Source organism: Podarcis cretensis (assembly GCF_951804945.1).
Source record: "Podarcis cretensis genome assembly, chromosome: 14".
Lineage (NCBI taxonomy): Eukaryota > Metazoa > Chordata > Lepidosauria > Squamata > Lacertidae > Podarcis > Podarcis cretensis.
The window spans coordinates 33,156,565-33,182,772 of NC_137183.1; the positions used below are offsets into that span (position 1 = coordinate 33,156,565).

Below are 26,208 nucleotides of genomic sequence, written 5' to 3' on the forward strand. Positions count from 1 at the left end.
ACCACTGGTCCACCCAGCCCAGTATTGTTTACACTGCCTGGCAGTGGCTCTCCAGGGTTTCAGGCAGAGATGACCCTGGATCTGACTCTACCAGGAGATGCCGCTGGGGATTTGAACATGGAGTGGTCTGCATGCAGAACAGTAGCTCTACTGCTGAGCTACAGCCCTTCCATGTCAGACTGCAGCTGGGGGGGGGGGGGTGTCTCGTATGACTTCAGTCAGTAAATCAAGACATCCCTGCACACAGAAAGCAAGCATGTCAGGGGGAAGGTCCTGACTAGAACCCAGATCCCTGACAGGCCTGTTTTCAATGGAGGAGAGAATTTTGTGTGTGCTGAGCAGCTTTTTGATCTCTGCTTGCCCCACGTGAAATCTGAAGTATTCTAGCCCTGCCAGGCCCAGGCTGACCACCTCAGTGCAAACGAGGCCACAGAGAGCCGGTTAACTTTTCAGCATTGTTAGGGATTTATGGGAAGCAGGTGCCAGACTCAACATGTCAAGTAACGCGGCTCTGCGTCCCCCTTGCCAGGAATAAACCTGAAGGGGTGACTTCAGAATTTCAACTGCAATCCTGGGCTCCTTCCCAAGCTGTAGAATTTCTCCTTTTTTGAGGACCCGGGGGAGGGGGGAGGAAGTGGAATGGGCTGCCTAAGCTTCGTTTGAAAGAGAGAATTGCCCTTAATGAAGGCACCCGGGGCTCATAAGCGCATCTTTAGAACACAGCTCAGCACACCACCCACCTAGGATGCTTGCTGCGCCAATCCAATCCAATCCAAAGTCTGCCTTGAATTATGTTAGCACAGAAACTGATAAGGAAGCCCACTGACTGATTTGCAAAACATAAGGACATAAGAAGAGCCTGCTGGATCAGACCAAGGGCCCATCTAGTCCAGCCTCCTGTTCTCACAGTGACCAACTAGCTGCCCCAGTGGGAAGTCCCACCAAAAGACTTCCACATTTCAAGTTGGCTGTAGGCCGAGATGGCCATCCATCAGCAGATCAGTGAGGGGGTTCTTTGCCAGTGGTATTTCTTCACACAGCTCGTAGTTAAACCTTGGAACTCGCTCCCACAGGAGGCAGTGATGGCCAACATCAAGGATGGCTTTACTGGACAAACTCATGGGATGGACACAGCTATCAAGCCAGCGTGGCTCTGCCCTGCCTCCACAGTCAGAGGCGGCAATGCTTCTGAATACCCGTTGCTGGAAGCCACAGGAAGGGAGAGTGATGTTATGTTCAAATGCTGTTTGCGTGTTTCCCAGAGGCAAAGAAGAAGAAGAAGAAGAAGAAGAAGAAGAAGAGGAGGAGGAGGAGGAGGAGGAGGAGGAGGAGGAGGGCTTTGGATTTCATATCCTGCTTTATCACTACCCGAAGGAATCTCAAAGCGGCTAACATTCTCCTTTCCTTTCCTCCTCCACAACAAACACTCTGTAAGGTGAGTGGGGCTGAGAGACTTCAAAGAAGTGTGACTGACCCAAGGTCACCCAGCAGCTGCATGAGGAGGATCGGAGACGCAAACCCGGTTCCCCAGATTACGAGACTACCACTCTTAACCACTACACCACACTGGCTCTCCCAAAGAGAGCCAGGACCATCTCCCTGCTAACCTGAGGGATCCTGAGAACAAACACGGCACACACGGGTCTCTGGGACAGGGCACAGGGCAGCCCCCACCTGGCCCTAATGCTCAGCCGCAGTCAGCAGTGATGGAGACGGCAGCAGAGACGTTGGCTGCCAAGGACTGAGCAAGCTTGGTGAGCTGTCATGGCTTCTCCGACCCAAAGATCTTGGCCTCGAGAGAGCAGCTTGGCGGAATCCGAAAGAGCTGGAGCGGATACAGCGATCCTCCACCCAGTGGGGGGAACCAAGAGAAAGTGAGAGGCAACGTAGTCTCCCCCTCCCCCTCCACCCCCCCCCCTTGCAGGAGTAAAAGTACAATGTGGACATTTCAGCTCTGCCCTCCTGAGAAAGTGACTTTTCTCCACCAGACTCAAATTTCAATGTTGTCTGGCCTGAGTCAGGTACAAGTACTGTTGGACGTCCCTTGTAGCCTGCAGGCTGGCACATGTTGGCATCCATACAAGGGGAGATTTGCTGGGGGAGGGAAGCGTTGCAGAGTAGCTGCCCGCTGGTTTCCTGACTGGTTCCGTCTGCAAGACCTCTCCCTCCCTCCCTCCCTCCCTCCCTATCAAGAGAACTTTCCACCAGCTCCTTCAGAACTTGGCCACATTGGAACAACGTGTGCGGCGCAACTCTCTCTCCGCGCCCTGAGGAAAGAGCTCTTGGGTGCTGCCCAAACTCCCCTCGCAAACCCGACGCCTGGCGTGGCAGCACTTCCAGGACCTGGAAAGCCGTGCGCTGGGTGGAGAGGGAATCGTGCAGCCGACACAGGGAAGCAGCTTCACGAAGCTTCCAGCTCAGCCCTTCTACTCCGCTCATGGAAGGCAAAGCCCAACCCGTGGCAGAGATGTGCAGCGAGGCCCACGTAGCTACCCTGCAAATGTCCACCATGGGGTGTGCAGTGCAGAGAGCTGCACCTTGCAGAGAATGAGCTGTCAACCTGGGGAGACACCTTCGGCAGAGCCCAATAGGCTTGCACTAAAGGTAAAGGAAAAGGGACCCCTGACCATTAGGTCCAGTCGCGGATGACTCTGGGGTTGCAGCGCTCATCTCACTTTATTGGCCGAGGGAGCCAGCGTACAGCTTCCGGGTCATGTGGCCAGCATGACTAAGCTGTTTCTGGCAAACCAGAGCAGCGCACGGAAACGCCGTTTACCTTCCCGCCGGAGCGGTACCGACTTATCTAGGTAAAAGGTAAAGGTACCCCTGCCCGTACGGGCCAGTCTTGACAGACTCTGGGGTTGTGCGCCCATCTCACTTAAGAGGCCAGGGGCCAGCGCTGTCCGGAGACACTTCCGGGTCACGTGGCCAGCGTGACATCGCTGCTCTGGCCAGAGCCAGAGCCAGAGCCAGAGCCAGAGCCGCACACGGAAACGCCGTTTACCTTCCCGCTGGTAAGCGGTCCCTATTTATCTACTTGCACCCGGAGGTGCTTTCGAACTGCTAGGTTGGCAGGCGCTGGGACCGAGCAGCGGGAGCGCACCCCGCCGCAGGGATTCGAACCGCCGACCTTTCGATCGGCAAGCCCTAGGCGCTGAGGCTTTAACCCACAGCGCCACCTGCGTCCCCCCACCGACTTATCTACTTGCACTTTAATGTGCTTTCAAACTGCTAGGTTGGCAGGAGCAGGGACCGAGCAATGGGAGCTCACCCCGTCGTGGGGATTCGAACCGCCGACCTTCTGATCGGCAAGCCCTAGGCTCTGTGGCTTAACCCACAGCGCCACTCGCGACCCAAGCGCCACCCACGTCCCACTATGGCTTCCCTAATCCACTGAAAGAGAGCTGAAGTGGAAACTTTCTGCCCAGGTGGGCATCCCCCACCCAAGAAAACATACAGGGCCTCCTATCAAGTTAAACATGGAGGGCCCTACAGATGCCCGGATTATTTCTGTTCCTTATCAGTGGCTGGAAGTCACAGGAAGGGAGAGTTGTTCTTGTGCTTAAGTCCTGCTTGTGGTTTCCCAATGGGGCATCTGCTTGGCCATAATGAGAACAGGATGCTAGAGTAGCTGGGCCATTGGCCTGACGACAGCAAGGGCTCTTCTGATATTCTTAACTAACTCGTACAACGTGAAAACCCTCACAAAGCTAAACGACAAGTATGCTTCAAGTAGGCATTGAAAAGCTCAACATTAGGCCTTCTGGTCCCATAGGCACATAGTCTTCTTTCAAAGTCTGAACTTGGCATCAAGAGTAGGAATGGGAGGGATTTTTGTTTTATTAGCATTTCAATACAAACCCATGTACGTAATTCACAGGAGCCAAAATAGTAAGCGAACTGAAACGCAGGAACCCTCTGGAATCCGGCCTTTCTCAAATAATGAGATGTATTTTGCCCACCCAAAAATGTGCATATTGGGGAATGCATATTAGGGGAAGATGGGTGTGCACAATCACATATGTATTCATTAAGGCAACATACAAAAAAATGAATTACAGAGAACTGCTTTGCAATACAGTGGTACCTTGGGTTACATATGCTTCAGGTTACATACGCTTCAGGTTACATACGCTTCAGGTTACAGACTCCGCTAACCCAGAAATAATACCTTGGGTTAAGAACTTTGCTTCAGGATGAGAACAGAAATCGTGCTCCGGCAGTGCGGCAGCAGCAGGAGGCCCCATTAGCTAAAGTGGTGCTTCAGATTAAGAACAGTTTCAGGTTAAGAACAGACCTCCGGAACAAATTAAGTACTTAACCTGAGGTTAAGCAAGATTCGACTCAAGAATATTAAGAGAAATGCAAACAGCTGATGAATTTTCAAGAGGAGTTCTTCCACGCCCTTTTTTAAAAACACAAACTGGCATGGAAATGTGGCAGGGTAGTTTAGTAATCAACCCCAGGAAACTCACTAGATTTGTAGTTCTGTGAGGGGAATAGGGTCTCCTAACAGCTCTCAGTACTTTTAACCAACGATAGTTGCCAGGATTCTTTGGGGGAAGCCATGTCTGCATAAAGTGGTATGATAGTGCTTTAAACGTATAGTGCAGATGAGGCCTAATATTAGAAAAATGAGAAGCTGAGAAAAATTAAAGGTGACACATTTGTCCATCCCTGATCAAGACACTGCAAAAGGTGACTGGGTCCCTTTAAAATGCAGCTGATTAACTTCCAGCAAAAACAACCAAAGGTCCTCACTGGCATTTAAAGGCTGAAAAAGCTAGCAAGGCACTGGAGCTGACATTGCCCACAGAAACTGAATCTGCCACAATTTTTCTTGATAGTTTTTACTCCAACAGGCTCACAGGACAACCCTTTTGGAATCTCCTCATTGCAATGAGCTGGCAAAAGCTGTCTCCCTGCCCCTCAAGCTGCAAATGTTAAAATATCACTTTCCTACTTATTTAGAAAGTTAGCACTAAAATCCAGTAAGTGGTGATTCTTTCTTTTCCTTTCTTTTTTTGAAAAAATAATCTTCTCTTCCCTCCACCTTCCCCTGAGCTGTCAGCACTGCAGGAATATGTGAGAGGCAGTTGGCTGAAGCCAGACCAGCATGCCAGCCACTTCTGGCAGCTGCACCTGGCTTCTGGCCAGCGGAAGAGGCAGTTGTGCTACTGGATCATGAACCCTTTGCCAGGGGTGAGGGAAGGGGCTGAGGGGCTTGGCTGGAACATGCCCTTTCTCCTTTCTGTCCTCATCTGTGCTAGAAAATACCTTGATAGTTAAAAGGAAGCAATGACTGTAATTCAAGACAATGCGCTCTATGTGGGGCTTCCCTTGTGCTTGAAGCTGCAGTTACTGCAGGATGCTCCAGCATTGGTGCTGACAAGAGTGAGTCTCTGGCAGCACATAAATCAAAGATCTGCCCCATTTGATGATTTGCTACAAGGCCAAATTCACGGCGATTCTATGAGTATATCAAGCCCTTAACCCAGAGAGATCACCTTAACCCAGGCATGGTCAAACCTGGCCCTCCAGCTGTTTTAGGACTACAACTCCCATCATCCCTAGCTAACAGGACCAGTGGTCAGGGATGATGGGAATTGTAGTCTCAAAACAGCTGGAGGGCCAAATTTGGCCATGCCTGCCTTAACCCATATATGGCCACTCAACCACCTCAGTCTGCGGAACTGGGAAAGTTACAGGCGCCATATACAGTAATACTTGTCCCACAGTTGTAAGAAACAGATATTTTGGTGTGGCGGCACCTGCACTGGTGTGGCGGCACCTATTGACACGAGGCAGGCACCTTTTCTGTGTTCTTTTCGGCACCTGCTGAAAACATTTTTGTTTAGGCAAGCCTATCCAGAAACACAAAATGTTGACAGGTGTTTTGATCTGGGGGAGAACTGTGTGTGCCAGCACCTCAAGCTCCTTGAAGGAAAGGTGGACTATAAATGCAACCAATGGGGTCCCTGCCCAGCAAGTCCCATCCTTGACACCATAAACCATAGGAGGATCATATCACTGAGGACCCCGCTGAAAGCTGAACATGAGCAGAAAGCCTGGAAAAAAACAATCCAAAGAGATCAAATGGTTTGGACAAAGAATCATAGAATTGTAGAGTTGGGTGCGATCTATTGCGACTCCCCTGCATTGCAGGATCTCAGCTACAGCATCCATGACAGATGGCCATCCAACCTCTGCTTAAAAACCTCCAAGGAAGGAGAGGCCGCCACCTTCTGAGGGAGTCTCTCTCACTGTCGAATAGCTCTTACTTGTCAGAAAGTTGTCCTCGTGTTTCTGAATCACAAAGATATGTATCTTCCTAGCATGACTCTCAGCAAAATCTGAGTCACCGCAGTTCTGTTTTCTTGAACTAGTAATTTGGCAGGGAATAAAGGTAAAGGTAAAGGTACCCCTGCCCGTACGGGCCAGTCTTGACAGACTCTGGGGTTGTGCGCCCATCTCACTTAAGAGGCCAGGGGCCAGCGCTGTCCGGAGACACTTCCGGGTCACGTGGCCAGCGTGACATCGCTGCTCTGGCCAGAGCCAGAGCCAGAGCCAGAGCCAGAGCCGCACACGGAAACGCCGTTTACCTTCCCGCTGGTAAGCGGTCCCTATTTATCTACTTGCACCCGGAGGTGCTTTCGAACTGCTAGGTTGGCAGGCGCTGGGACCGAGCAGCGGGAGCGCACCCCGCCGCAGGGATTCGAACCGCCGACCTTTCGATCGGCAAGCCCTAGGCGCTGAGGCTTTAACCCACAGCGCCACCTGCGTCCCTTGGCAGGGAATAGGGGGTTCCAAATTCATGTTTGCCTCTGGTGGGGGAAAAGGGTTGGGAGGCAGATTGCAAAAGGAAGGCAGCTAGCAGTGGGATGGGTAAGCTCCCCTTAAACTCGTCTCACACAACAAATCTTGTAGCAGTCAGAACTCTCCCCCCACCCCAACCTTCCCCTCCTTTAATTTTGGAAAGGGGAGAATGGGAGCTCGGACACAGCTAATTTTCTCTGGGCCTGGTGGTTAATCTAGAGAAACGTAGTTAACAGAGCCTAGCCACCATGACTCCAATAACAATTATAAAAATGTCTAATAAAACCTTGCATGTAATGTCAATTAAAATCTTGAAAAGCACATTTAAGTGGGATATCGACATTAAACTTTATTGCTTCCTTTGCAGAGCAGGAGTATTGTCAATAAAAGTCATTTTGAATGAAGGAAAGAACAGTAAATATTAAATAAACAGGGTGTGTGTGTGTGTGTGTGTGTGTGTGTGCTTCAAAATCCTTTAACGGCAAAAGAGTGGCCTATTATGCTGGGATTTTTTCTCCTTGCTTAGACTCCTTTGGGAAAGAAAGTCAGTCAGTAATTGCATACTGTCCATAAAATGTCAATTAAAGGGCAATAAGAGGAATGTATTTAACAATAGGTCATTATGAGTCGGTTATTGTACATAATTTCCTTTTCTGGGATGCACTGGCTACTTGGTTAGCACTTGTGAAATTCCCTCCTCCCTGACGCAGCAAAGAAATTGTTGCACCACAGCTTAAGGGTTTTGTTGCACTTATTTTGTTGGTGGAATATATAGAGGACATCTTTGGACTGCATGCAGGCTTGTGGGATATTTTAGCTTCAGCTGCCCATGCATGCACACAAAGAAGTAGAAAGGCTCTAGCTCCAGCCCTGAAACCTTTGTTTCAAGGGATCAGAAGGCAACAGAGCTGTCAAAGTCCTCTTTCTGGCACCTTGAAAAGTCTTTGCCAGTTACAATAGCCCAGCTTTCCCCAAGCTGATGTCCTCTGGGTGTTTTGGACTACAACTTCCACCAGCCTCCTCCTCCTCCTATGGCTGGGGCTGATGGGAGTTGTAGTCCGAAATGGTGATGCTGGCTAGGGCTGGTGGGAATTGAAGTCCAAAGATCCAGATGGGGGAGGCTGCAGTAAATAGTACTGGACCAAATGAACCAAGGTCATTTAGGGTAACCAATTCTCCTAGAAGAACACTAACAATAACAGCTATAGTATGAATGGCTGATGTGTTTCCAGGTCTCCCTCCCATCTGTTTTGAATATCAACGTTGCTGTTACTTCCTTGTAACTGATATCATCTAAGCACGACAGATGAGAGTTCGCTATTCTGCAAAGTGACATCCCCGCTGACGATGCTTCACACCATCACCAACGTCACTCTCAGGTAGGGAGAATCCTGACACCTAACACAGCAGAACACATTGCGGCTTGGAAAATTGCAACCCGCAACTCAACATAGGAAGCTGCCTTATGCCTAGTCAGATCATTGCTTGATCTTTCTCAGTGCTGTCTATACCGATGGGCAGTGGCACTCTTGGACAGGGAGTTTCTTTTGCCAGCCCTACCTGGAGATGCTGAGGATTGAACCTGGACCTTTTGCATGCAAAGCAGATGTTTCATCTAAGATTCTGGTCCTCGTGGTTTTGAACAAAGGCGTAGTTTAAATAGTAACATGGGAAATTTCCATATACTTAAGTCAGACCATTGGTTCGTCTAGCTCCATTTTGTGTACACTGACTGGCAGAGGCCTTCCTGAGGTTTAGACCAGAGTCTTCTCCCATCCCTACCTGGCAGTGCTGGGGAATTGAACCTGGACCTTTTGCATGCAAAGCAGATGCTCTGTCAATTGAGCCGTGGCTTTTCCCCAGAAAGAGGGGCAAACTGGCCAGATATGGCACTCTACCCAACCTGGGTGATGTGTTTCTCCCAAGTCAGCCTTTAAAAAACTCAACCAGCATTTTTACGGTTTGCCCACAGAGTTTATAGCAAGCTGCTCTCCCATTTATATAGCATGTGTACTACCATAAAAGCTTCCGCTGCTACTGCACGGCTCAGAGGCGACACAGAAGTTGTGTGAGTCATAAACGGAACCAGAAAGCTAACATTTCATTAAGGAGGTAGCTTTAAATACACTTTAAAAAATAAGGATTTAAGTTATGAGAATTCAGGAAATGGCAGCTCAAGTCTACACAGCTCAGATCTAGGGACGGAGGAGTAATCTAACTGGTACACTTTCTGTTGAAGACCAGAATTAATGTCCCCCAAAACTGCTTGTCCATCAAAATATAACTATCACCAGTCTTTATGTACTTCCCCAGATCTTGCAAAGATTTTGATGCATTAAAAACATACAAAAAAGCATACAATTTACACAAGATTTTTCATGCTCTCTTGTGGAAAATCCAAACTAAACAGAACAAGCCTATAAGTAAACACCTTAATAAAAGAGAATTACATGAAAATGATGTATAGGTGGTATACCACACCAGTTAAATTAGCAAAGATGTATAAAACAGAACAAAAGATTTGCTGGAGATGTAAAGAAAAGGAAGGGACGTTTTATCATATGTGGTGGGAATGTAAGATTGTAAAAAAATATTGGGAAATGATTTATAATGAATTGAAAGAAATGTTTAAAATAACATTTGTAAAGAAACCAGAAGCTTTTCTGTTGGGTATTTTAGGACAAGATGTGAAGAAAGAATTGAGGACACTATGTATGCAACAACAGCAGCAAGAATTTTAATAGCACAAAAAAAAAACCCATCCAAAGAACAATGGCATGAAAAGTTGATGGAATATGAAGAATTAGCAAAATTGACAGACAAATTGCGTGAAAAAGATAATAGCGACTTTGGAAAAGAATGGGAACCTTTCCTAACATATTTGCAGAAACAATGTAAAAGTATGGATTCTTTGGCAGGGTTTAAATAAACATATACAATGCAATTAGAGAGAACAAGAAAGGTAACAATGCTACTATATATAAGCAGCAGAATGCAACAAGTGGTTTAACAAACATGAAACGGAAATGGAGAGAAGCCAAGAGGAAATTACAAAACAACTGTTTGGTTAAGTTGAATAATGTATTATATATGTATGAAAACTAATAAAAACTGATGATTTTTTTTAAAAAAGTAAGCACTGGTGAAGCTGGCACAGAACAGGCTCATACTGGTCTGTCTGTTGCAGGGGGTAGGAATAAATGACCCTTGGGGTCCCGACCCCCCAGCTCTATAATTTTATAATTCTACATTTATCCCTTTTCGGGTCTTGTAAGCTGCGTCTTGGAAGGGAGCAAGCCTAGAGACTGAACGTTATCCAAGACAATTGGATTCAATTTAATTTGATGATTTTAGTCTGTTGTTCTTTATTACTGTTATTAGACCGAGGGGTTGTTACTTTTGTATAATATCAGTATAGGTTTTATAATGCAGAATGAAAAAAATATATATTCTGAGGGCCTGGTAAAGAGTCACAGAAGGCAGAATTTGATTACTGTGGTTCCCCACCCCAATACTAGACATTTGGGGTGTTGCTGTTGTTTTTGTTTTAAAAGGAAGGGTCTGGTAGCAACAAGGGCAATGCTCCCCCCCCCCAATAAGGATTGGCTTTCAGGGCCTAAAATCCGGTCTCACCTGGAAGAGGATCTGCAGGATCCCGTGAACGAGGCACAGGCGTCGCCCAAGGAAGATGAGGAACGGCACAGCCAGCTCAATGAAGTGGTTGAAGAGTGTTTCGAACTGGTGGAACCACCATGGCGAACGATGCATATAGTAAGAAATGGGGTTGGGCACAGGCTGGGTCTGAAAGGGGCAGAAAAGGAACACAGACAGACGTCAGTCGGGGAGAGGATCACCCCCCCAGAACAAGACATTCACGCCACTTCTCTCCTGATTAGTCAGTTAGCACATCTCTCTTGCTGCAACTCACCTAGACCCCTTTTCCTCAGAGAAGTGTACCAGAAATGATGGAGAGAGCCACATCATTATTAGTTACTAATTTATATCCATTAGTACAGTGGTACCTCGGGTTACAGACTCTTCAGGTTACAGATGCTTCAGGTTACAGACTCCACTAACCCAGAAATAGTACCTCAGGTTAAGAACTTTGTTTCAGGATGAGAACAGAAATTGTGCAGCGGTAGCGGGAGGCCCCATTAGCTAAAGTGGTGCTTCAGGTTAAGAACAGTTTCAGGTTAAGAACGGACCTCCAGAACGAATTAAGTTCTTAACCCGAGGTACCACTGTACACAATTTAAATTATCATTGCTATTATTTATTTATTTATTCATTCATTCATATATTTCTTAATTGATCTGTTGTAGCTGTTTTTAGTTCAATTTTTTTTTTAAAAAAATTGCCATAACCTCCCTTGGGACTTGCTGGAGAAGGATTGGTAATAAATTTAACAGCAGCAGCAGCAATATAATTCTACTTAGTGCAACAATTATAAAATTTGCCTACCAGTAACATGCTGCTTCTAAGCAGTTCGTAAGAATAACATTTGTTATAAAATATCCATGTGCAATGAAAATACGCAATAAAACAATTCCAGCAACACGTTAAGGACACCCATCGCTAAAATATACAATAAAGCCACCCTATGATATGAAGGGGAGCCCACACGCTGCCACTTCAGGAGGTCAGAATCAGCCAGAAGTCAAAATAGGAGCCTGTAGGTCTGTTACCATTTCTGGGGAGACTTTTGAGGCTGCTGAGTGAACGAAAGGGATGCCAGCCAGGCTAAACGCCAAGGTTGCAGATTCAATCCTCAGATGGGACAGCTGCATATTTTTGTACTGCAGTGGGGGTTGAACTAGATTAGCCTTTCTCAACCTGTGGGTCCCCAGATGTTGTTGAACTACAACTCCCATCACCCCTAGCTAGCAAGGCCAGAGCTCAGGGATGATGGGAGTTGTAGTCCAACAACATCTGGGGACCCACAGGTTGAGAACCACTGAACTAGATGATCCGAGTCCCTTCCAACTCTACAATCCTATGATTCTAAACAACAAATAAAGGCCTGTCTCTGACTAAGCTTTACTCAGGGTAGGCCTATTAAAATTAATAACTCTAATTTAGCCATGCCCATTAATTCCAGTGGGTCTACTCTGAGAAGGATTAATACAAGATACAACCCCATGACAGCATCCAATACTCCGGCTCTCCGTGAGCGAGTGAGTCCAGGGGTTTGCAGGGGATGTTTGCTTTCAGATACTGGAAGTAAACATGACAAGATATGTAATCTGGCCTCAAACCAAGAACTCAAACATGAATCATGCAGCGCTGGAAAAAAGAGCGGAGCAATTAAAAGCAAACAAACAACAACAAGAAGTCGAGAGGAATTCATCTTAGCGTATCTAACACAGGCACTATTCATCCCCAGTGGTTTTGTTTTTTAAAGAATCCCTGACAGCCACGCAGAGATGGCCTGGAAAGCCGACGATAATTGAAGGAGACGCAACACATCTTTAAATTGTTTGCAGCTAAAACATCAATAACAACAATAGTAAAAAATACACACACACACACACAAAATTACAAACACCACGAGGGGGAATATGATTACGAAGGATCGTCCCGGCTGCCAAACACTGTAACTAATGCAAGTCCTTATTAGCAAAGCTGGAATTAATCATACTGTTGCTTTATACGCTTTTGAGCCGGCTGGAATTCCCTCGGGACAGAATACCGCATCCTTCCTTCCGCTGACACTGGGGCAGGATGGAGCAAGCCATGGGGTCACGGTGCTTTGCCAAACCCCTACACCAAGGGGGCAGAAGGTCAGGGGATTCCTGCATCCGGGGTCAGAGAACCTATAGGTTTCCAGAGGCCCTCCCTCGGACGGGAGCTGGTTTGAGTTAGTCTGAGTTAGCAAAACTGGGCAGAAGCTCTATGCCGCGATTCCAAGATGGGAGGAAATATATTTTCCTTCCAAACGGGGGGGGGGGGGGGGGGGGGCAGGGGTGGAGCACCTTCTCTTGTCCATGCTGCAAGACAGAGTATTAAGGCGCTTGAAATGCACGTTCTGTTGCAGGGGCTTGGATTAGACTCTTGGAATCCCTTCCAGCTCTACAATTCTATGGTTCTTCAGGTGATCAGGCAGGACGGCTCTTGATAACCAAAGGCAGCTGGGCTCCCGTTAGCCACGGATGTGATTCAAAGCATAGGATGCAGGTATATGGGTGGGCACACAGGCGAAGGGAGTGTTTTGCTGGACTAGCAAGTGTTGTGGGTTGATTTTCAAGGCTGGTGTGCGTGCCTCAGTTCTGCAAGAAAAGAACACCACGGAGCAAGGCCTCGTCCGCATTTGGTTGGTCAAGCTTAGGGCAATACTGCCCTTAACTTCTTAGGAGAGTGCCTAGGTTTTACCAAGCTACCTGTGCAGCTTCTGACATGTTAACAGATTCACACAGCACCCCTGCAGGTTCATTTGCCATGACTTACAGTATTTTTCGCTCTATAGGATGCACTTTTTCCCCTCCAAAAATTAAGGGGAAATGTGTGTGCATCCTATGGAGCAAATGCAGGCTTCTTTGCTTCAGCGATAGCAATGCGAAGCCTCCGAAGTGCAGAGGGAGCATTCCCTCAGCGCTCCGGAGGCTTCGCGTTGCTTTCGCTGAAGCCTGGAGAGCGAGAGGGGTCGGTGCGCACTGACCCCTCTCACTCTCCAGGCTTCAGGGATAGCTGCCTGAAGCCTCCAGTGTGCGGTCCCGCTGCGCTCCGGAGGCTTCAGGTTCCTTTTGCTGAAGCCGGGAGAGCAAGACTCTCCCGGCTTCAGCAGAGAGGGAGAGCTGCGCAGCGCCCCTTCAGCAAAGCGGGAGGAGAAATGGAAGGGGCTCTGTTTCCCCTGCGGCTTCACTGAAGGGGCGCTGAGCAGAGAGGGGGAGATTTTTTTTTCTTGTTCTCCCCCTCTAAAACAAGGTGCGTCCTATGGTTGGGTGCGCCCTATAGAGCGAAAAATACGGTAATATGTCCTCATGCCCAGGTATGTGTAGATACAACAGTGCACACACTCAAGCCTGATTTGCAGTGCACACACCTGGGTACAAACCTCTTATGGGCGGCAAGTACATACAGTAGCAAAGGCTAAATATATCTCCCTTTCAACCCACTTTTTTTTTGGACCCCCCCCCCAGCAATAAATAAGTATGTCCCTATAAATAAATAAGTAAACTAAATTTTAGGTTGCAAGGAGGAGGGGCGAGGGCGGTTCTTCCGTAACGAAACATCGAAATAATTACATCCCTAGAGAGCTTTAATTTGAAATTTTTAAAAGTTACCTTACAAGCTTTGGCTGCACTGAAACTCCCTCCCCAACCCCATCAATGACACTCTTCAATTCGGAGGAAAACATGCCAGACTCTGCCCACCCTGAGACGGGCGAACGAGCCAAGGCAATGTCTGTTTGGCTCGGGTGCCTGCGTGACCGTAAAACGCCGGCAATTTACTAGAGACGTAGCGCCGCGCCACTTTCCCCAAGGACTGAAATAAACTTCAGATGTACAGCAGATATATATATATTTCCCCAGTATAGAAGGCAAGGCTTGGGAAGCAGTGTGGGGAGAGGAGTGGATTTTGCTGGTTCATTTTTAACCCATTCCCTCGGCCTTGTTTCTACAACGCTCTTCATTTTAAAACGAGGGACAGATCCCCTTTTCTGCACTACGATGCATTTTATATTGAGCGGCAGATGTGATTGGGGCGACCATTTGATCGTGATCGAGTGGCCTGCTGATTTCAGTGGAAGGTGTACCTCCTGTGCCGAACCCTTAATGAGATTTGGAAGCGCTTAATGAGAGCTGGTTAGTGTCCACCAGGAGTGGCTGAATCTGTCACAGCTTCTGTTCCTCTCCATCTTTGGGCTTGTCCACACTTCTGCTTTCTCTGCTGCTTTCTCTCCAGGAAAACCTACTCGAAGCAAACGTCAATCAGGTTTTCAGTGGCAAAGAGCAGGTTTTCCCAGAGAAAGAAGTGGGGTAATCAGAAAACCCCTGAAACCCGTGTTTTCCAAGCATGGGACAAGTGGGTGTGTGGAAGAGGCCAATCTCTCATTTAAGCACATCTGTCTTTTCCCCCTTTTAAAAAAAAGTTCTCATAAAAAAATTGTGAGCATTGTAGTACAGTGGTTAAGAACTTAATTCGTTCCGGAGGTCCATTCTTAACCTGAAACTGTACTTAACCTGAAGCACCACTTTAGGTAATGGGGCCTCCCGCTGCCGCTGCGCAATTTCTGTTCTCATCCTGAAGCAAAGTTGTTAACCTGAGGTACTATTTCTGGGTTAGCAGAGTCTGTAACCTGAAGCGTCTGTAACCTGAAGTGTCTGTAACCCAAGGTACCACTGTTTCTGTTTCTCATAATATAGAGAGTTTTGTATCTAGTCTTGCCTGATGGAATGCTACCATCACTGATACATGCACCCTTACAAAATACACATTTTTGCATGCATATTTGGGGCTACAGAATTGCATTGCAACATTTGTATGCGTGCAAATTACAAAAGATAGCTGTGTCTTAGTTGGCATCTTGGTTTTGGGATGTGTGAATTAGGCAGGTTTGTCTGAAAATGCAAACTGAGTTTCCACCCCATCTCTGGATTGCTCGGCCAACAGCGATTTCCTTGGGAAGGCCAGAGCTCTGCAGCAGAGCATCTCTGCCTAGCATGCAGTAGGTTCCAGGTTCAATGCTTGATGGCATCTCCAGGTGGGGCTGGGAGAGACTCCCTGTCTGGAACCCTGGAGAGCGACTGCCAGTCAGGGCAGACCATACTGAGCTAGGTGGACCAATGATGTGACTCAGTATAAGGCTGCTTCCCCTGTTCCACTGTGCTCCACACCGCCCCCAAACCCCAAGTTACTGACATGGCTACATCACCATAAAAGAGCCTCAGTGGCCCCCACTCTGAACAGAAACAGAGGAGGCTGCTTTGCAAATATTACCTATTTATTCTGAGCATTCCTGGGGAAACGCAGAGCTAAAATTACATTAGAAAACCATGGCTCCATTCAGGATATTTATTTGTTCAGAATCCCTGCAAAATATTTAAGAGTTGGCAGCAGCAGCCATGGGTGGGAGAAGGGACATTATAGCTCTGCATTCCAGGTCCTTCACCCACCAATTCGACCCCGTATTAGCTAACACAGCCCAGGTCACATGTTTGATCCATGCTGAAGTCCTTGCAGAAGGGAGGAAGCAGACCGAGGGGTAGCAATGGAAGGGGCGCCGGCATAGTAACCTTACCCCAGGTATCCTCCAGTGATAAGAAGACAAGAACCTCGTTAGACCATTCAAATCCAGCATCCTCTGGCCAGTGACATAAGAACAGCAGAAGAACCTGCTGGCTTAGAGCCACGGTGGTTCATCAAGTCCAGCATCTTGTTGTCTTCTGTGAAACCCACAATCAGCACCTGGACCACCCAGTCTACTAGGAGCAGAATTTAACCAGATATACCTCAGGCCGAAGAATTTATGCTTTTGAATTATGGTGCTGGAGGAGACTCTTGAGAGTCCCATGGACTGCAAGAAGATCAAACCTCTCCATTCTTAAGGAAATCAGCCCTGAGTGCTCACTGGAAGGACAGATCCTGAAGCTCACTGGAAGGACAGATCCTTTGGCCACCTCATGACAAGAGAAGACTCCCTGGAAAAGACCCTGATGTTGGGAAAGATGGAGGGCACAAGGAGAAGGGGACGACAGAGGACGAGATGGTTGGACAGTGTTCTCGAAGCTACCAGCATGAGTTTGACCAAACTGCGGGAGGCAGTGGAAGACAGGAGTGCCTGGCGTGCTCTGGTCCATGAGGTCATGAAGAGTCGGACACGACTAAACGACTAAACAACAACCTCAGGCTCCTTACATCCTGTATTTGTCACATGCAATACTGCTTGTTGAAGGTTTTAAATGGTTGTTTTCAACTAATAATTTCTTTTTTTAAAAAAATAATTTTTATTAACCGGCCAATCAAATCAAATTAAATCACATCACATAAATTCCAAATTACAAAGCCGAATTTTAAATTTTGTTGGGGGGACCCATATTTCAAGATCCGAAGGGGGATTCTGATCATCTTCTTGCTACTGCGTTAATGTCCAAATAAATCCAAATCAGTCCAAACAGAGTTCATAATTCTATCCAGTCTTATCTTGCTGTTTCCACATCACATCTTGTTCATATATTTTCTCTTTTTTCTTTATGATCTCTTCTGATAGTCTCCTTAAGCCGATAAACACCAATAATAATCCTGTGTGAATTTTCCGTTCTTCCAATCCTCAAATCGAGATGGTTTCCATATATCATCACCTTCATAGATAACATCGCTCTTTCCATCATTGATCTCGTAAAACTGTCACTCTTAAGTCCCTCTGAGGAGTTTCACCCACAATATATAAACAGCTCTATTTCTCTCTTTCTCCTCCCAGACTCAAGACCTCCGACAGAACTTCCCAATATGGCGACGGCATTTTTAACTGCGTCATTCCAAAGCTCTTATACATTCCACGCTCTTCTTAAAACATGCTTTGGTTCGAAAGTTTATCTCCACACAGCCTTAAATCCACAGCTTAAGTCCTTAAAACGACAATTCTGACTTGTGAGGGGAGGGGATTCTTTTTTAATCACATAAGGAAAGAAAGGAAAGTTTTTCCCCCTCCCCCATCAGTCATTTGCCATACCGTATCTTGGCGTATCTTCTCATGTTTTATTCTTGTCTTGTTTTATCAGAGATCTCTTCTGTTAGCAGTCTTTACTCCCCCTCCTTCCTTGAAATATGTGCATTCCTTCATCCAAATTGTTTTTTTTTTTAAGTTCTTGCAGCTAGTGGCGTGGATCAGGGACGGCATCCAGGAGTGCCGGAATCCCACAGGAGGGCTTTGTGCCTAGTGCCCCCATCCCCACAAATTCGGGGGTGGTATAGGGCACAGCAGGCAAGGGCAGTCCCCCCCACCATCCTGGGGGGGGGGTAGGGAGGCTAATTACTCCCATCATAGCCTCCAAATTACCTAGTGTGGGTCGGAGAGATGTTATTGTCAGCCATCTTCCGATGCGCCCCCTAGTGGCCCCCCTTCAACTAATAATTTCATAGTTTTATTCTTTTTGTAAACTGCATTGAAATTGCTAGTGTTTTTAACAATCAAACAGGATATTGCTTTGATGAAATAAATAAATAATCTGAATGAGTCGCTTTGGACGATGGCACAGTTCACATCTCTGATACCTTTCCAGGCACAGAAGAGAACAGGGGCAGGGGATGTGCAATTACCCGACAGTATGAAACTGGCCTTAGGAGCAGCAGAAGATGCTTTATACTGAGTCAGACCTTTGGTCCATCCAGGTCAGCACTGTCTGCCCTGACTTGCAGTGGCTCTCTAGATTTTTATATGGGAGTCTTTCCCAGCCCTACCTGGAGATGACAGGGATCGAACCTGGCACCTTCTGTATGCAAAGCAGGTGCTCTACCACTGAGCTACAGCCCTGCCATGACCTTGGGTCCTGCCCTGACACTTGGTAAGGCTTTGAGATATAACCCAGCTAAGAGCCTTGTGGACTTTTCTCCTTGGACCTGGCCAAGTGGACGGCATGCATGGGGGAAGAAAATGCTCTTCTCCCTTGCCCCCAAACAATAAGCAATTGGGAGATTTGTTTCATTCGGCCATACTTTCAATGTTCCCATCTTAGCAAGAATGAGGAAATAATGAGGTTTAAATCCCACCCCCCCCCACCCCCCACCCCCCTTTCTAAATTAACTTCTTCCAACCTGCAGAAAACACCCAGGTCCACTTTCCTTTCCAGGGTCTCCTCTTGTCCGCCTCTAAGCCATCTTTGCAGCCAGAACTATATTCTGTCAGAATTATTTTTGTACTGTCATAAATATGACGCACGTTGAACCAGGCCAAAGAAAAACCGGGCACGGGGTGGTGGTGGGAGTGAGTCGACAGAGGGAGTTTACTTTAGGGAAGCTAACGGCTCGTGCCTGTGTTTAGATTAGGGCGTTTTGGGGTCTGGATAATTTTCACCCAAGAGTGTAATAAAGTGATGTTGTGGGGAGGGGGGGGGAACAGTGAGATCTTTCATAAAGCCTGTTCCACAAAGAGCGAATTGTGCCACTAGGAGCTCTCTACCTTGCTCAACGGTGAATTCCCTCAACTGGGACGCGGCTTCGTTTTAATGCCAACTTTCGAATGAAAGACGCTGGCTCGAGGGCTGGAGGGAGTGGATCTAAGGCAAACACTGGAGGGCTGTCTAATTTTAAGAGGCACACGTTAAAATCTAAGATCATCTCTCTCAAATAAGTCTGTTGCAACTGGCATATTATATAAGTCACATTTTCTTTTTTTTTTAAAAAAAAGAGTGTTGCTACCTGTTTGCAGTTTTAAAGGCTGTTCTTATTTTAGGAGTCTCAGCCGTAAAGAAGTCAGAACACTTATTATAGACAGTGTTCATCTTGATTGTTGATGAGGTGGACAAGTAATTTCATAAATAATAAGGGTTAATGCAAATGCAATTTCAAAGGGGAAAGGGAACGGGGTGGGTGGGGTGGGGACGACCAATACACAATTAATGACAAACATCTGCATTAGAATGAGAAAAGGATTCAATATAAATTAAGATAGTTAAGCATGCAATTAGTTTGTTGAGTGTCTGCAACTACATTATACTAAGAACAGACCCACTGAAATGACTGAACCTAACTTACTCAGGTCCATTCATTTCAATGGATCTCTTAGATACAACACAGAGACATAAACGATGGACCTTTCCTTAAAGATAAAGGCCCATATAAATTAAGATTGTATCCAGCCTTCCTAAGGCTCATGTAAGGAGATACTGAGTAAATAAATGACTTCATCTGTTTCCCAACTCCCCCTTTTAAACATATATCTTTTCTCAACTTTTGCCATTTCAGTTCTCCTCCTTGCTTTCACCAATGAATGCTTTCAAACTGGACAGCGGCGGCGGGGGAAGGCTGGGGGTTCCCCACTTCCTTGCCAATAAAGTTCTCTCCCCTGTCTGAAAGGTTCTGCATGTAGGTCTTTCTCAAGATAGCCCAACAGGAGAAATACTACTTGGTATTGAAATATCATTTTTGAGGGCTGGAGGAATGTCCTTCTCCCTTTCCTTTCTTTTTAAAGTCGTTTTTATTGGGGCTAGGTGCATATGAAACTCATGCAGTTACTTTGGAAAATGCAGAGATGAAAAACCAAAGAAACATAGAGTAGCAACTTGATGTGACATAATGCCCAACAGCGTAGTGGCAAATTCAGAAAAAGTGCAGAATCCCCGTGTTGTGTTTTCTATGCACTGACATGGGCAAATGATTTGGAGTGCTCTAATATCATCTTTTGGAGTGACTTAGGTTGTGTCTTCCTTGTAGTTCCATTGTGCTTAGCAGAATTTGAACATCATTCTCTTGAAACTGGAGCCCCTTGTGTTGTCAGTGTTCCTGAATGTTCACAACTCTTTGGTGTTCTTCCTGTGTGTCTTCTCCAGAGTGACCCTAGAAGCCAATCCTCAGTGACTGACTCACTTCCTTCAGTACAAAGGATGAGCAGCCTTTTCCTCAGGGGCCAAGCCACTCCCCTTTCATGCTGAACTGGGTGGCTAAAGGACTCTGAAGATAGGGACCTTGCTGCAGAAAGCTAACGGGTCTTCAAGACCCTGCAACCACAGACCACTACACTTCTGCATATTCCACCATGCCTAAATAGCAAGGGATTAATCACTTCAAAAGCAAGCCGCAGCCGATAGGGCGAGGGGCAAAAATGCTATTCAATATTTACAGCTATAAAACAGAAGGGGGGGGGAATCCACTACAAAACCAAGCACCAGCACACTAACATGGCAGTTATCTCAAATGAACCTGGCCATAGAATCACTGAGTTGGATGAGACCACAAGGATAATTCTAATCCAACCTCCCTGCAGTGTAGGAGTCTTCCATTCATCGTGGGGCTCAAACCCATGACCCAGAGATTAAGACTCTCCTGCTCTACCAACTGAGCTAAACAGAGGCCACCCATTGCAATGTTTCATAAAGATTAATCATGGACAGTTTGAGCAGAGTTTAAACACGTCTGCTTTTCCATCAAGGGTTACATGGACTTTGGGGGCACACCCCACGGCGGGGGGGAGTTTCCAGGAAAACCTCCCACCTCAATTATCTCACATTATGGTGCTCAATGATTTCATGTGGTCTGCCATTTTTAAGTGATGCAACCTCATGCAAAGTTCCTGGACTACCAATACAGTGATATAATGCAGTTATCCTCCAATTCTGATTTTGTGCTTCTCCGAACTTTTGCAACATAGCTCAGAAAAATGTTGTACCATACCAAAAATGTGTGTTCTGGGTTTTTTTTTAAAAAAAAGCATATACAAATGTGAATTTTGTGAAAGGGTACAGAAATGATTCAAATGTTTCTGCAGACACCTAGCCACCAGGGGAGATGGTGTGTGGGCACAAGACATGCACAGAGCACACAAATACACACTGATGCCACCCTCACACTACACATGCCCCCACTCTTCTTCCCAAAATCTAAGTTACTATGTTTGACCTTTTTTGTACAGTGGTACCTCTGGTTAAGAACTTAATTCATTCTGGAGGTCCGTTCTTAACCTGAAACTGTTCTTACCCTGAGGTATCACTTTAGCTAATGGGGCCTCCTGCTGCAACCGTGCGATTTCTGTTCTGAACCCGAAGTACTATTTCTGGGTTAGTAGAGTCTGTAACCTGAAGCGTTTGTAACCCGAGGTACCACTGTATCTTGTAGGCCTTCTCCTATCCACATCTGCCTTAAGCATCACCATCTTGCTACTGTGAAGGGGAAATGTGTGTGCGTCCTATGGGGCGAATACAGGCTTTCGCTGAAGCCTGGAAAGTGAGAGGGGTCGGTGCGCTTCATGAAGCTCTGCACAACCCTCTGGAGCCTGGCACGAAGCCGCGCTGGGCTCCGGAGGGTCGCGCAGAGCTGCCGGGACATCACGTGGACATCACCAGATGGGCAGCATCGAAATCAGATTGACTATATTCTCTGCAGCCAAAGATGGAGAAGCTCTATACAGTCAGCAAAAACAAGACCTGGAGCTGACTGTGGCTCGGATCATCAGCTTCTTATAGCAAAATTCAAGCTTAAACTGAAGAAAGTAGGAAAAACCACTGGGCCGGTAAGATACAATCTAAGTCAAATCCCTTATGAATACACAGTGGAAGTGAGGAACAGGTTTAAGGATTTAGATTTGGTGGACAGAGTACCTGAAGAACTATGGATGGAGGCTCATAACATTATACAGGAGGCAGCAACTAAAACCATCCCAACGAAAAGGAAATGCAAGAAAGCAAAGTGGCTGTCCAACAAGGCCTTACAAATAGTGGGGGAAAGAAGGCAAGCAAAATGCGAGGGAGATAGTGAAAGATACAGGAAATTGAATGCAGATTTCCAAAAAATAGCAAGGAGAGACAAGAAGGCCTTCTTAAACGAGCAATGCAAAGAAATAGAAGAAAACAATAGAATGGGAAAACCCAGAGATCTGTTCAAGAAAATTGGAGATATGAAAGGAACATTTCGTACAAAGATTACCATAATAAAAGACAAAAGTGGAAAGGACCTAACAGAAGCAGAAGACATCAAGAAGAGGTGGCAAGAATACACAGAGGAATTATACCAGAAATATATGGATGTCTCGTACACCCCAGGTAGTGTGGTTGCTGACCTTGAGCCAGACATCTTGGAGAATGAAGTCAAATGGGCCTTAGAAAGCATTGCTAATAACAAGGCCAGTGGAAGTGATGATATTCCAGCTGAACTATTAAAAATTTTAAATGATGATGCTGTTAAGATGCTACACTCAATATGCCAGCAAATTTGGAAAACTCGGCAGTGGCCAGAGGATTGGAGAAGATCAGTCTACATCCCAATCCCAAAGAAGGGCAGTGCCAAAGTATGCTCCAACTACCACACAATTGCACTCATTTCACAGGCTAGCAAGGTTATGCTTAAAATTCTACAAGGCAGGCTTAAGCAGTATGTGGACCGAGAACTCCCAGAAGTGCAAGCTGGATTTCGAAGAGGCAGAGGAACCAGAGACCAAATTGCAAACATGCGCTGGATTATGGAGAAAGCTAGAGCGTTCCAGAAAGACATCTACTTCTGCTTCATACAAAAGCCTTTGACTGTGTTGACCACAGCAAACTATGGCAAGTTCTTAAAGAAATGGGAGTGCCTGATCACCTCAGCTGTCTCCTGAGAAATCTCTATGTGGGACAAGAAGCTACAGTTAGAACTGGATATGGAACAACTGATTGGTTCAAAATTGGGAAAGGAGTACGGCAAGGCTGTATATTGTCTCCCTGCCTATTCAACTTATATGCAGAATTCATCATGCGAAAGGCTGGGCTGGATGAATCCCAAGCCGGCATTAAGATCGCCGGAAGAAATATCAACAACCTCAGATATGCAGATGACACAACCTTGATGGCAGAAAGTGAAGAAGAATTAAAGAACCTTTTATTAAGGGTGAAAGAGGAGAGCGCAAAATATGGTCTGAAACTCAACATCAAAAAAACGAAGATCATGGCCACTGGTCCCATCACCTCCTGGCAAATAGAAGGGGAAGAAATGGAGGCAGTGAGAGATTTTACTTAAAAAAAAAAATAATAATAATAATTTTTATTAACAGGCCAATCAAATCACATTATTTCCAAATCACATTAGTTCCAAATTATACAGCCAGATTTTTAAATTTTGTTGGGGGTACCCATACTTCAAGCTCCGAACGGGGGTCCAAGCATCACTTATATTGCTGCTTTAATTAGACAGTTCTATCCAGTTCCGTCCAGATAGTCTCTTTATTACTTTCTTCATCTTCTTGTTGTTATCATATATTCCTTTCTTTGCGATCTCTGATAATCTTCACAAGCGGGTTGGAAACAAACATCCTCTGTGTGGATTTTACACTCTGCCAGAAATCATATCACATAGGGACAGACGCCATTCCACACTTCCGTAAAGAATTTATCCTCGATCTGTCCTTTAATTTTCCCAGGCTTGTCAAGTATATCACACCTGGCTCTGCCAGGTTTAGATCACATTCCAATCATCATTCACATTCCGATGATCCTGGTCCTCCTCCCCCCGTCTTTCTTAGACAAGCCTGTCTTAGCGAGATGCCATTTTAAAACTGCATCATAAAATTTGCCTCTGTACTCCGATGTTTACCAATCCTCTCTTTGATCAATAATTCACTCCACACAGTTCTTGGATTCCTGCTTGTGATTAATAAAATGCAACAATCTTCTTTCTGGGATGGAGGGTTATTAATACTCACATAAGGCAAAGAAAATAAAAGTTTTTTCCTCCACCCACCTTCCTTTTCGCTCCAAACATACCAGTCTCTTAATGGTGATTCATTACTTGATTTATCTGTCCCACCCATCGCTCCGGTCACAGAGATCCATTAATCAGCAGTCTTATCTCCTGAACTTCGCTTGATGTATGTGCTTTAGCTTCTTTCCAATTATATGTTTCCAATTATATTTTCGAGCTAAAGCAACCCGGGCGCTGGTTGGAGACAGCGTCAGGAAGAGCCGACTTCACCGAGGGCTTGTGCCAAGTGACCGGCACCCCCTTCTTTTGAATCCGGGGGTGCGTTATGGACACCGCTGGCAAGGCAGTCCCCCCCCAGTCCTTCAGGGGCGGGAAGGCTGCATACTTCCCATAGCAGCCTCTTAATTACCTCGTGTGGGTCGGAGAGATGTTATTGTTGGCCATCTTCCAATGCGCCATCTGGTGGCCCCCGAGATTTTACTTTCTTGGGCTCCCTGATCACTGCAGATGGTGACAGCAGTCACGAAATTAAAAGACGCCTGCTCCTTGGGAGAAAGGCGATGACAAACCTAGACAGCATCCTAAAAAGCAGAGACATCACCTTGCCAACAAAGGTCCGTATAGTTAAAGCCATGGTTTTCCCAGTATGGAAGTGAGAGCTGGACCATAAAGAAGGCTGATTGCCGAAGAATTGATGCTTTTGAATTATGGTGCTGGAGGAGACTCTTGAGAGTCCCATGGACTGCAAGAAGATCAAACATATCCATTCTGAAGGAAATCAGGCCTGAGTGCTCACTGGAAGGACAGATCCTGAAGCTGAGGCTCCAATACTTTGGCCACCTCATGAGAAGAGAAGACTCCCTGGAAAAGACCCTGATGTTGGGAAAGATGGAGTGCACAAGGAGAAGGGGATGACAGAGGACGAGATGGTTGGACAGTGTTCTCGAAGCTACAACATGAGTCTGACCAAACTGCGGGAGGCAGTAGAAGACAGGAGTGCCTGGCGTGCTCTGGTCCATGGGGTCAGGAAGAGTCGGACACGACTAAACGACTAAACAACAACAACAAAATTCTCAAGTAAGTGTGTATAGGATTTGAAGCCACAACATCCCAATCAGAAGAGTTTTACTTCCTGGACAGAAGCCCTGTTTACCATTTTAAGTCCTCACTCAGTTCCTCAACCTCCAAGTGGGAGCTGAATGTTCCTCCATTTTGTTAAAAACGAAACGAAATCTGGCACACAGAAAACTAGCATGTCAAAGAAGAGACTAGCTTAAAACCACAATACACCATTTTTCTGTGTGAGAGGATTTTATTTATTCCAGGGGACAAGAGAGACATTTACTTGTGCAAACCTTCCCTTGCACAATGAAGTGTTACAGTCCCCAGGGCTGGATTTAGGTTTGATGAGGCCCTAAGCTACTGAAGGTAATGGGGCCCTTTATATGTCCAGCTGTCCTTTGTCAACAACAAATTGTCGCTGTTTTTTGTGTTGAATATATGCTATATGGTAATTTATGGACCTAATAGGTATCTAAAGCCACTTGCACATAACAAAACAGGTATTTTATAATAATAATAATTTATTATTACGGTTGGACACCAGCTTGTAAAACACATAATGGGACTGCACTCCCAAAAGCAAAGCAGACATTTAAAACAATATAGAGCAATGGCTTACATGTTTAAAAAATGCGCTGAACACTTATAAACACATAAAATCTGGAAAAAACTACCATAGAAAATTGGCCCAGAGTCACCCGTGGATCCGAGTATGGGGATTTTCTTGATGGGGTGGTATTCTAGGCCTTTTGACTAAGATCAAGTGTAGGTATTTTATCAAAGTAATTGATATAGAAATGAGCAAACCAGTGATATTTTAGGGAGGAGGCTAGCAGGCGGGGCCCATTACTTACATCATAGGAGCCTACACAACACAAAACGCTGTTGCTGTATGTAGGTTTTGTTTTATTTGTTTTTTATCTTATATTTTGGAAATGTAAATCCAGTTTCTTTTTCCTTTAATTTTTTGGGGTACCCCCAAGAGAGTGGGGCCCTAAGCTATAGCTTGTT

At 46.0% G+C, this 26,208-nt stretch overlaps 1 protein-coding gene across 4 annotated transcripts in view; it reads right to left on the minus strand.

Annotated features, from left to right (window-relative positions):
* LMF1 (lipase maturation factor 1) overlaps nucleotides 1-26,208 on the minus strand; it is a 171,336-nt gene that overhangs the window by 39,336 nt on the left and 105,792 nt on the right. For all 4 annotated transcript variants that reach the window (XR_013832920.1, XM_079952516.1, XM_079952517.1 and 1 more), the window contains one exon: nucleotides 10,450-10,617. Coding sequence is in view for 3 of the 4 variants with exons in the window: in XM_079952516.1 (XP_079808642.1) it covers nucleotides 10,450-10,617 (168 nt within the window). In the remaining variant the exon portion in view is untranslated. The remainder of the gene's footprint in view (nucleotides 1-10,449; nucleotides 10,618-26,208) is intronic.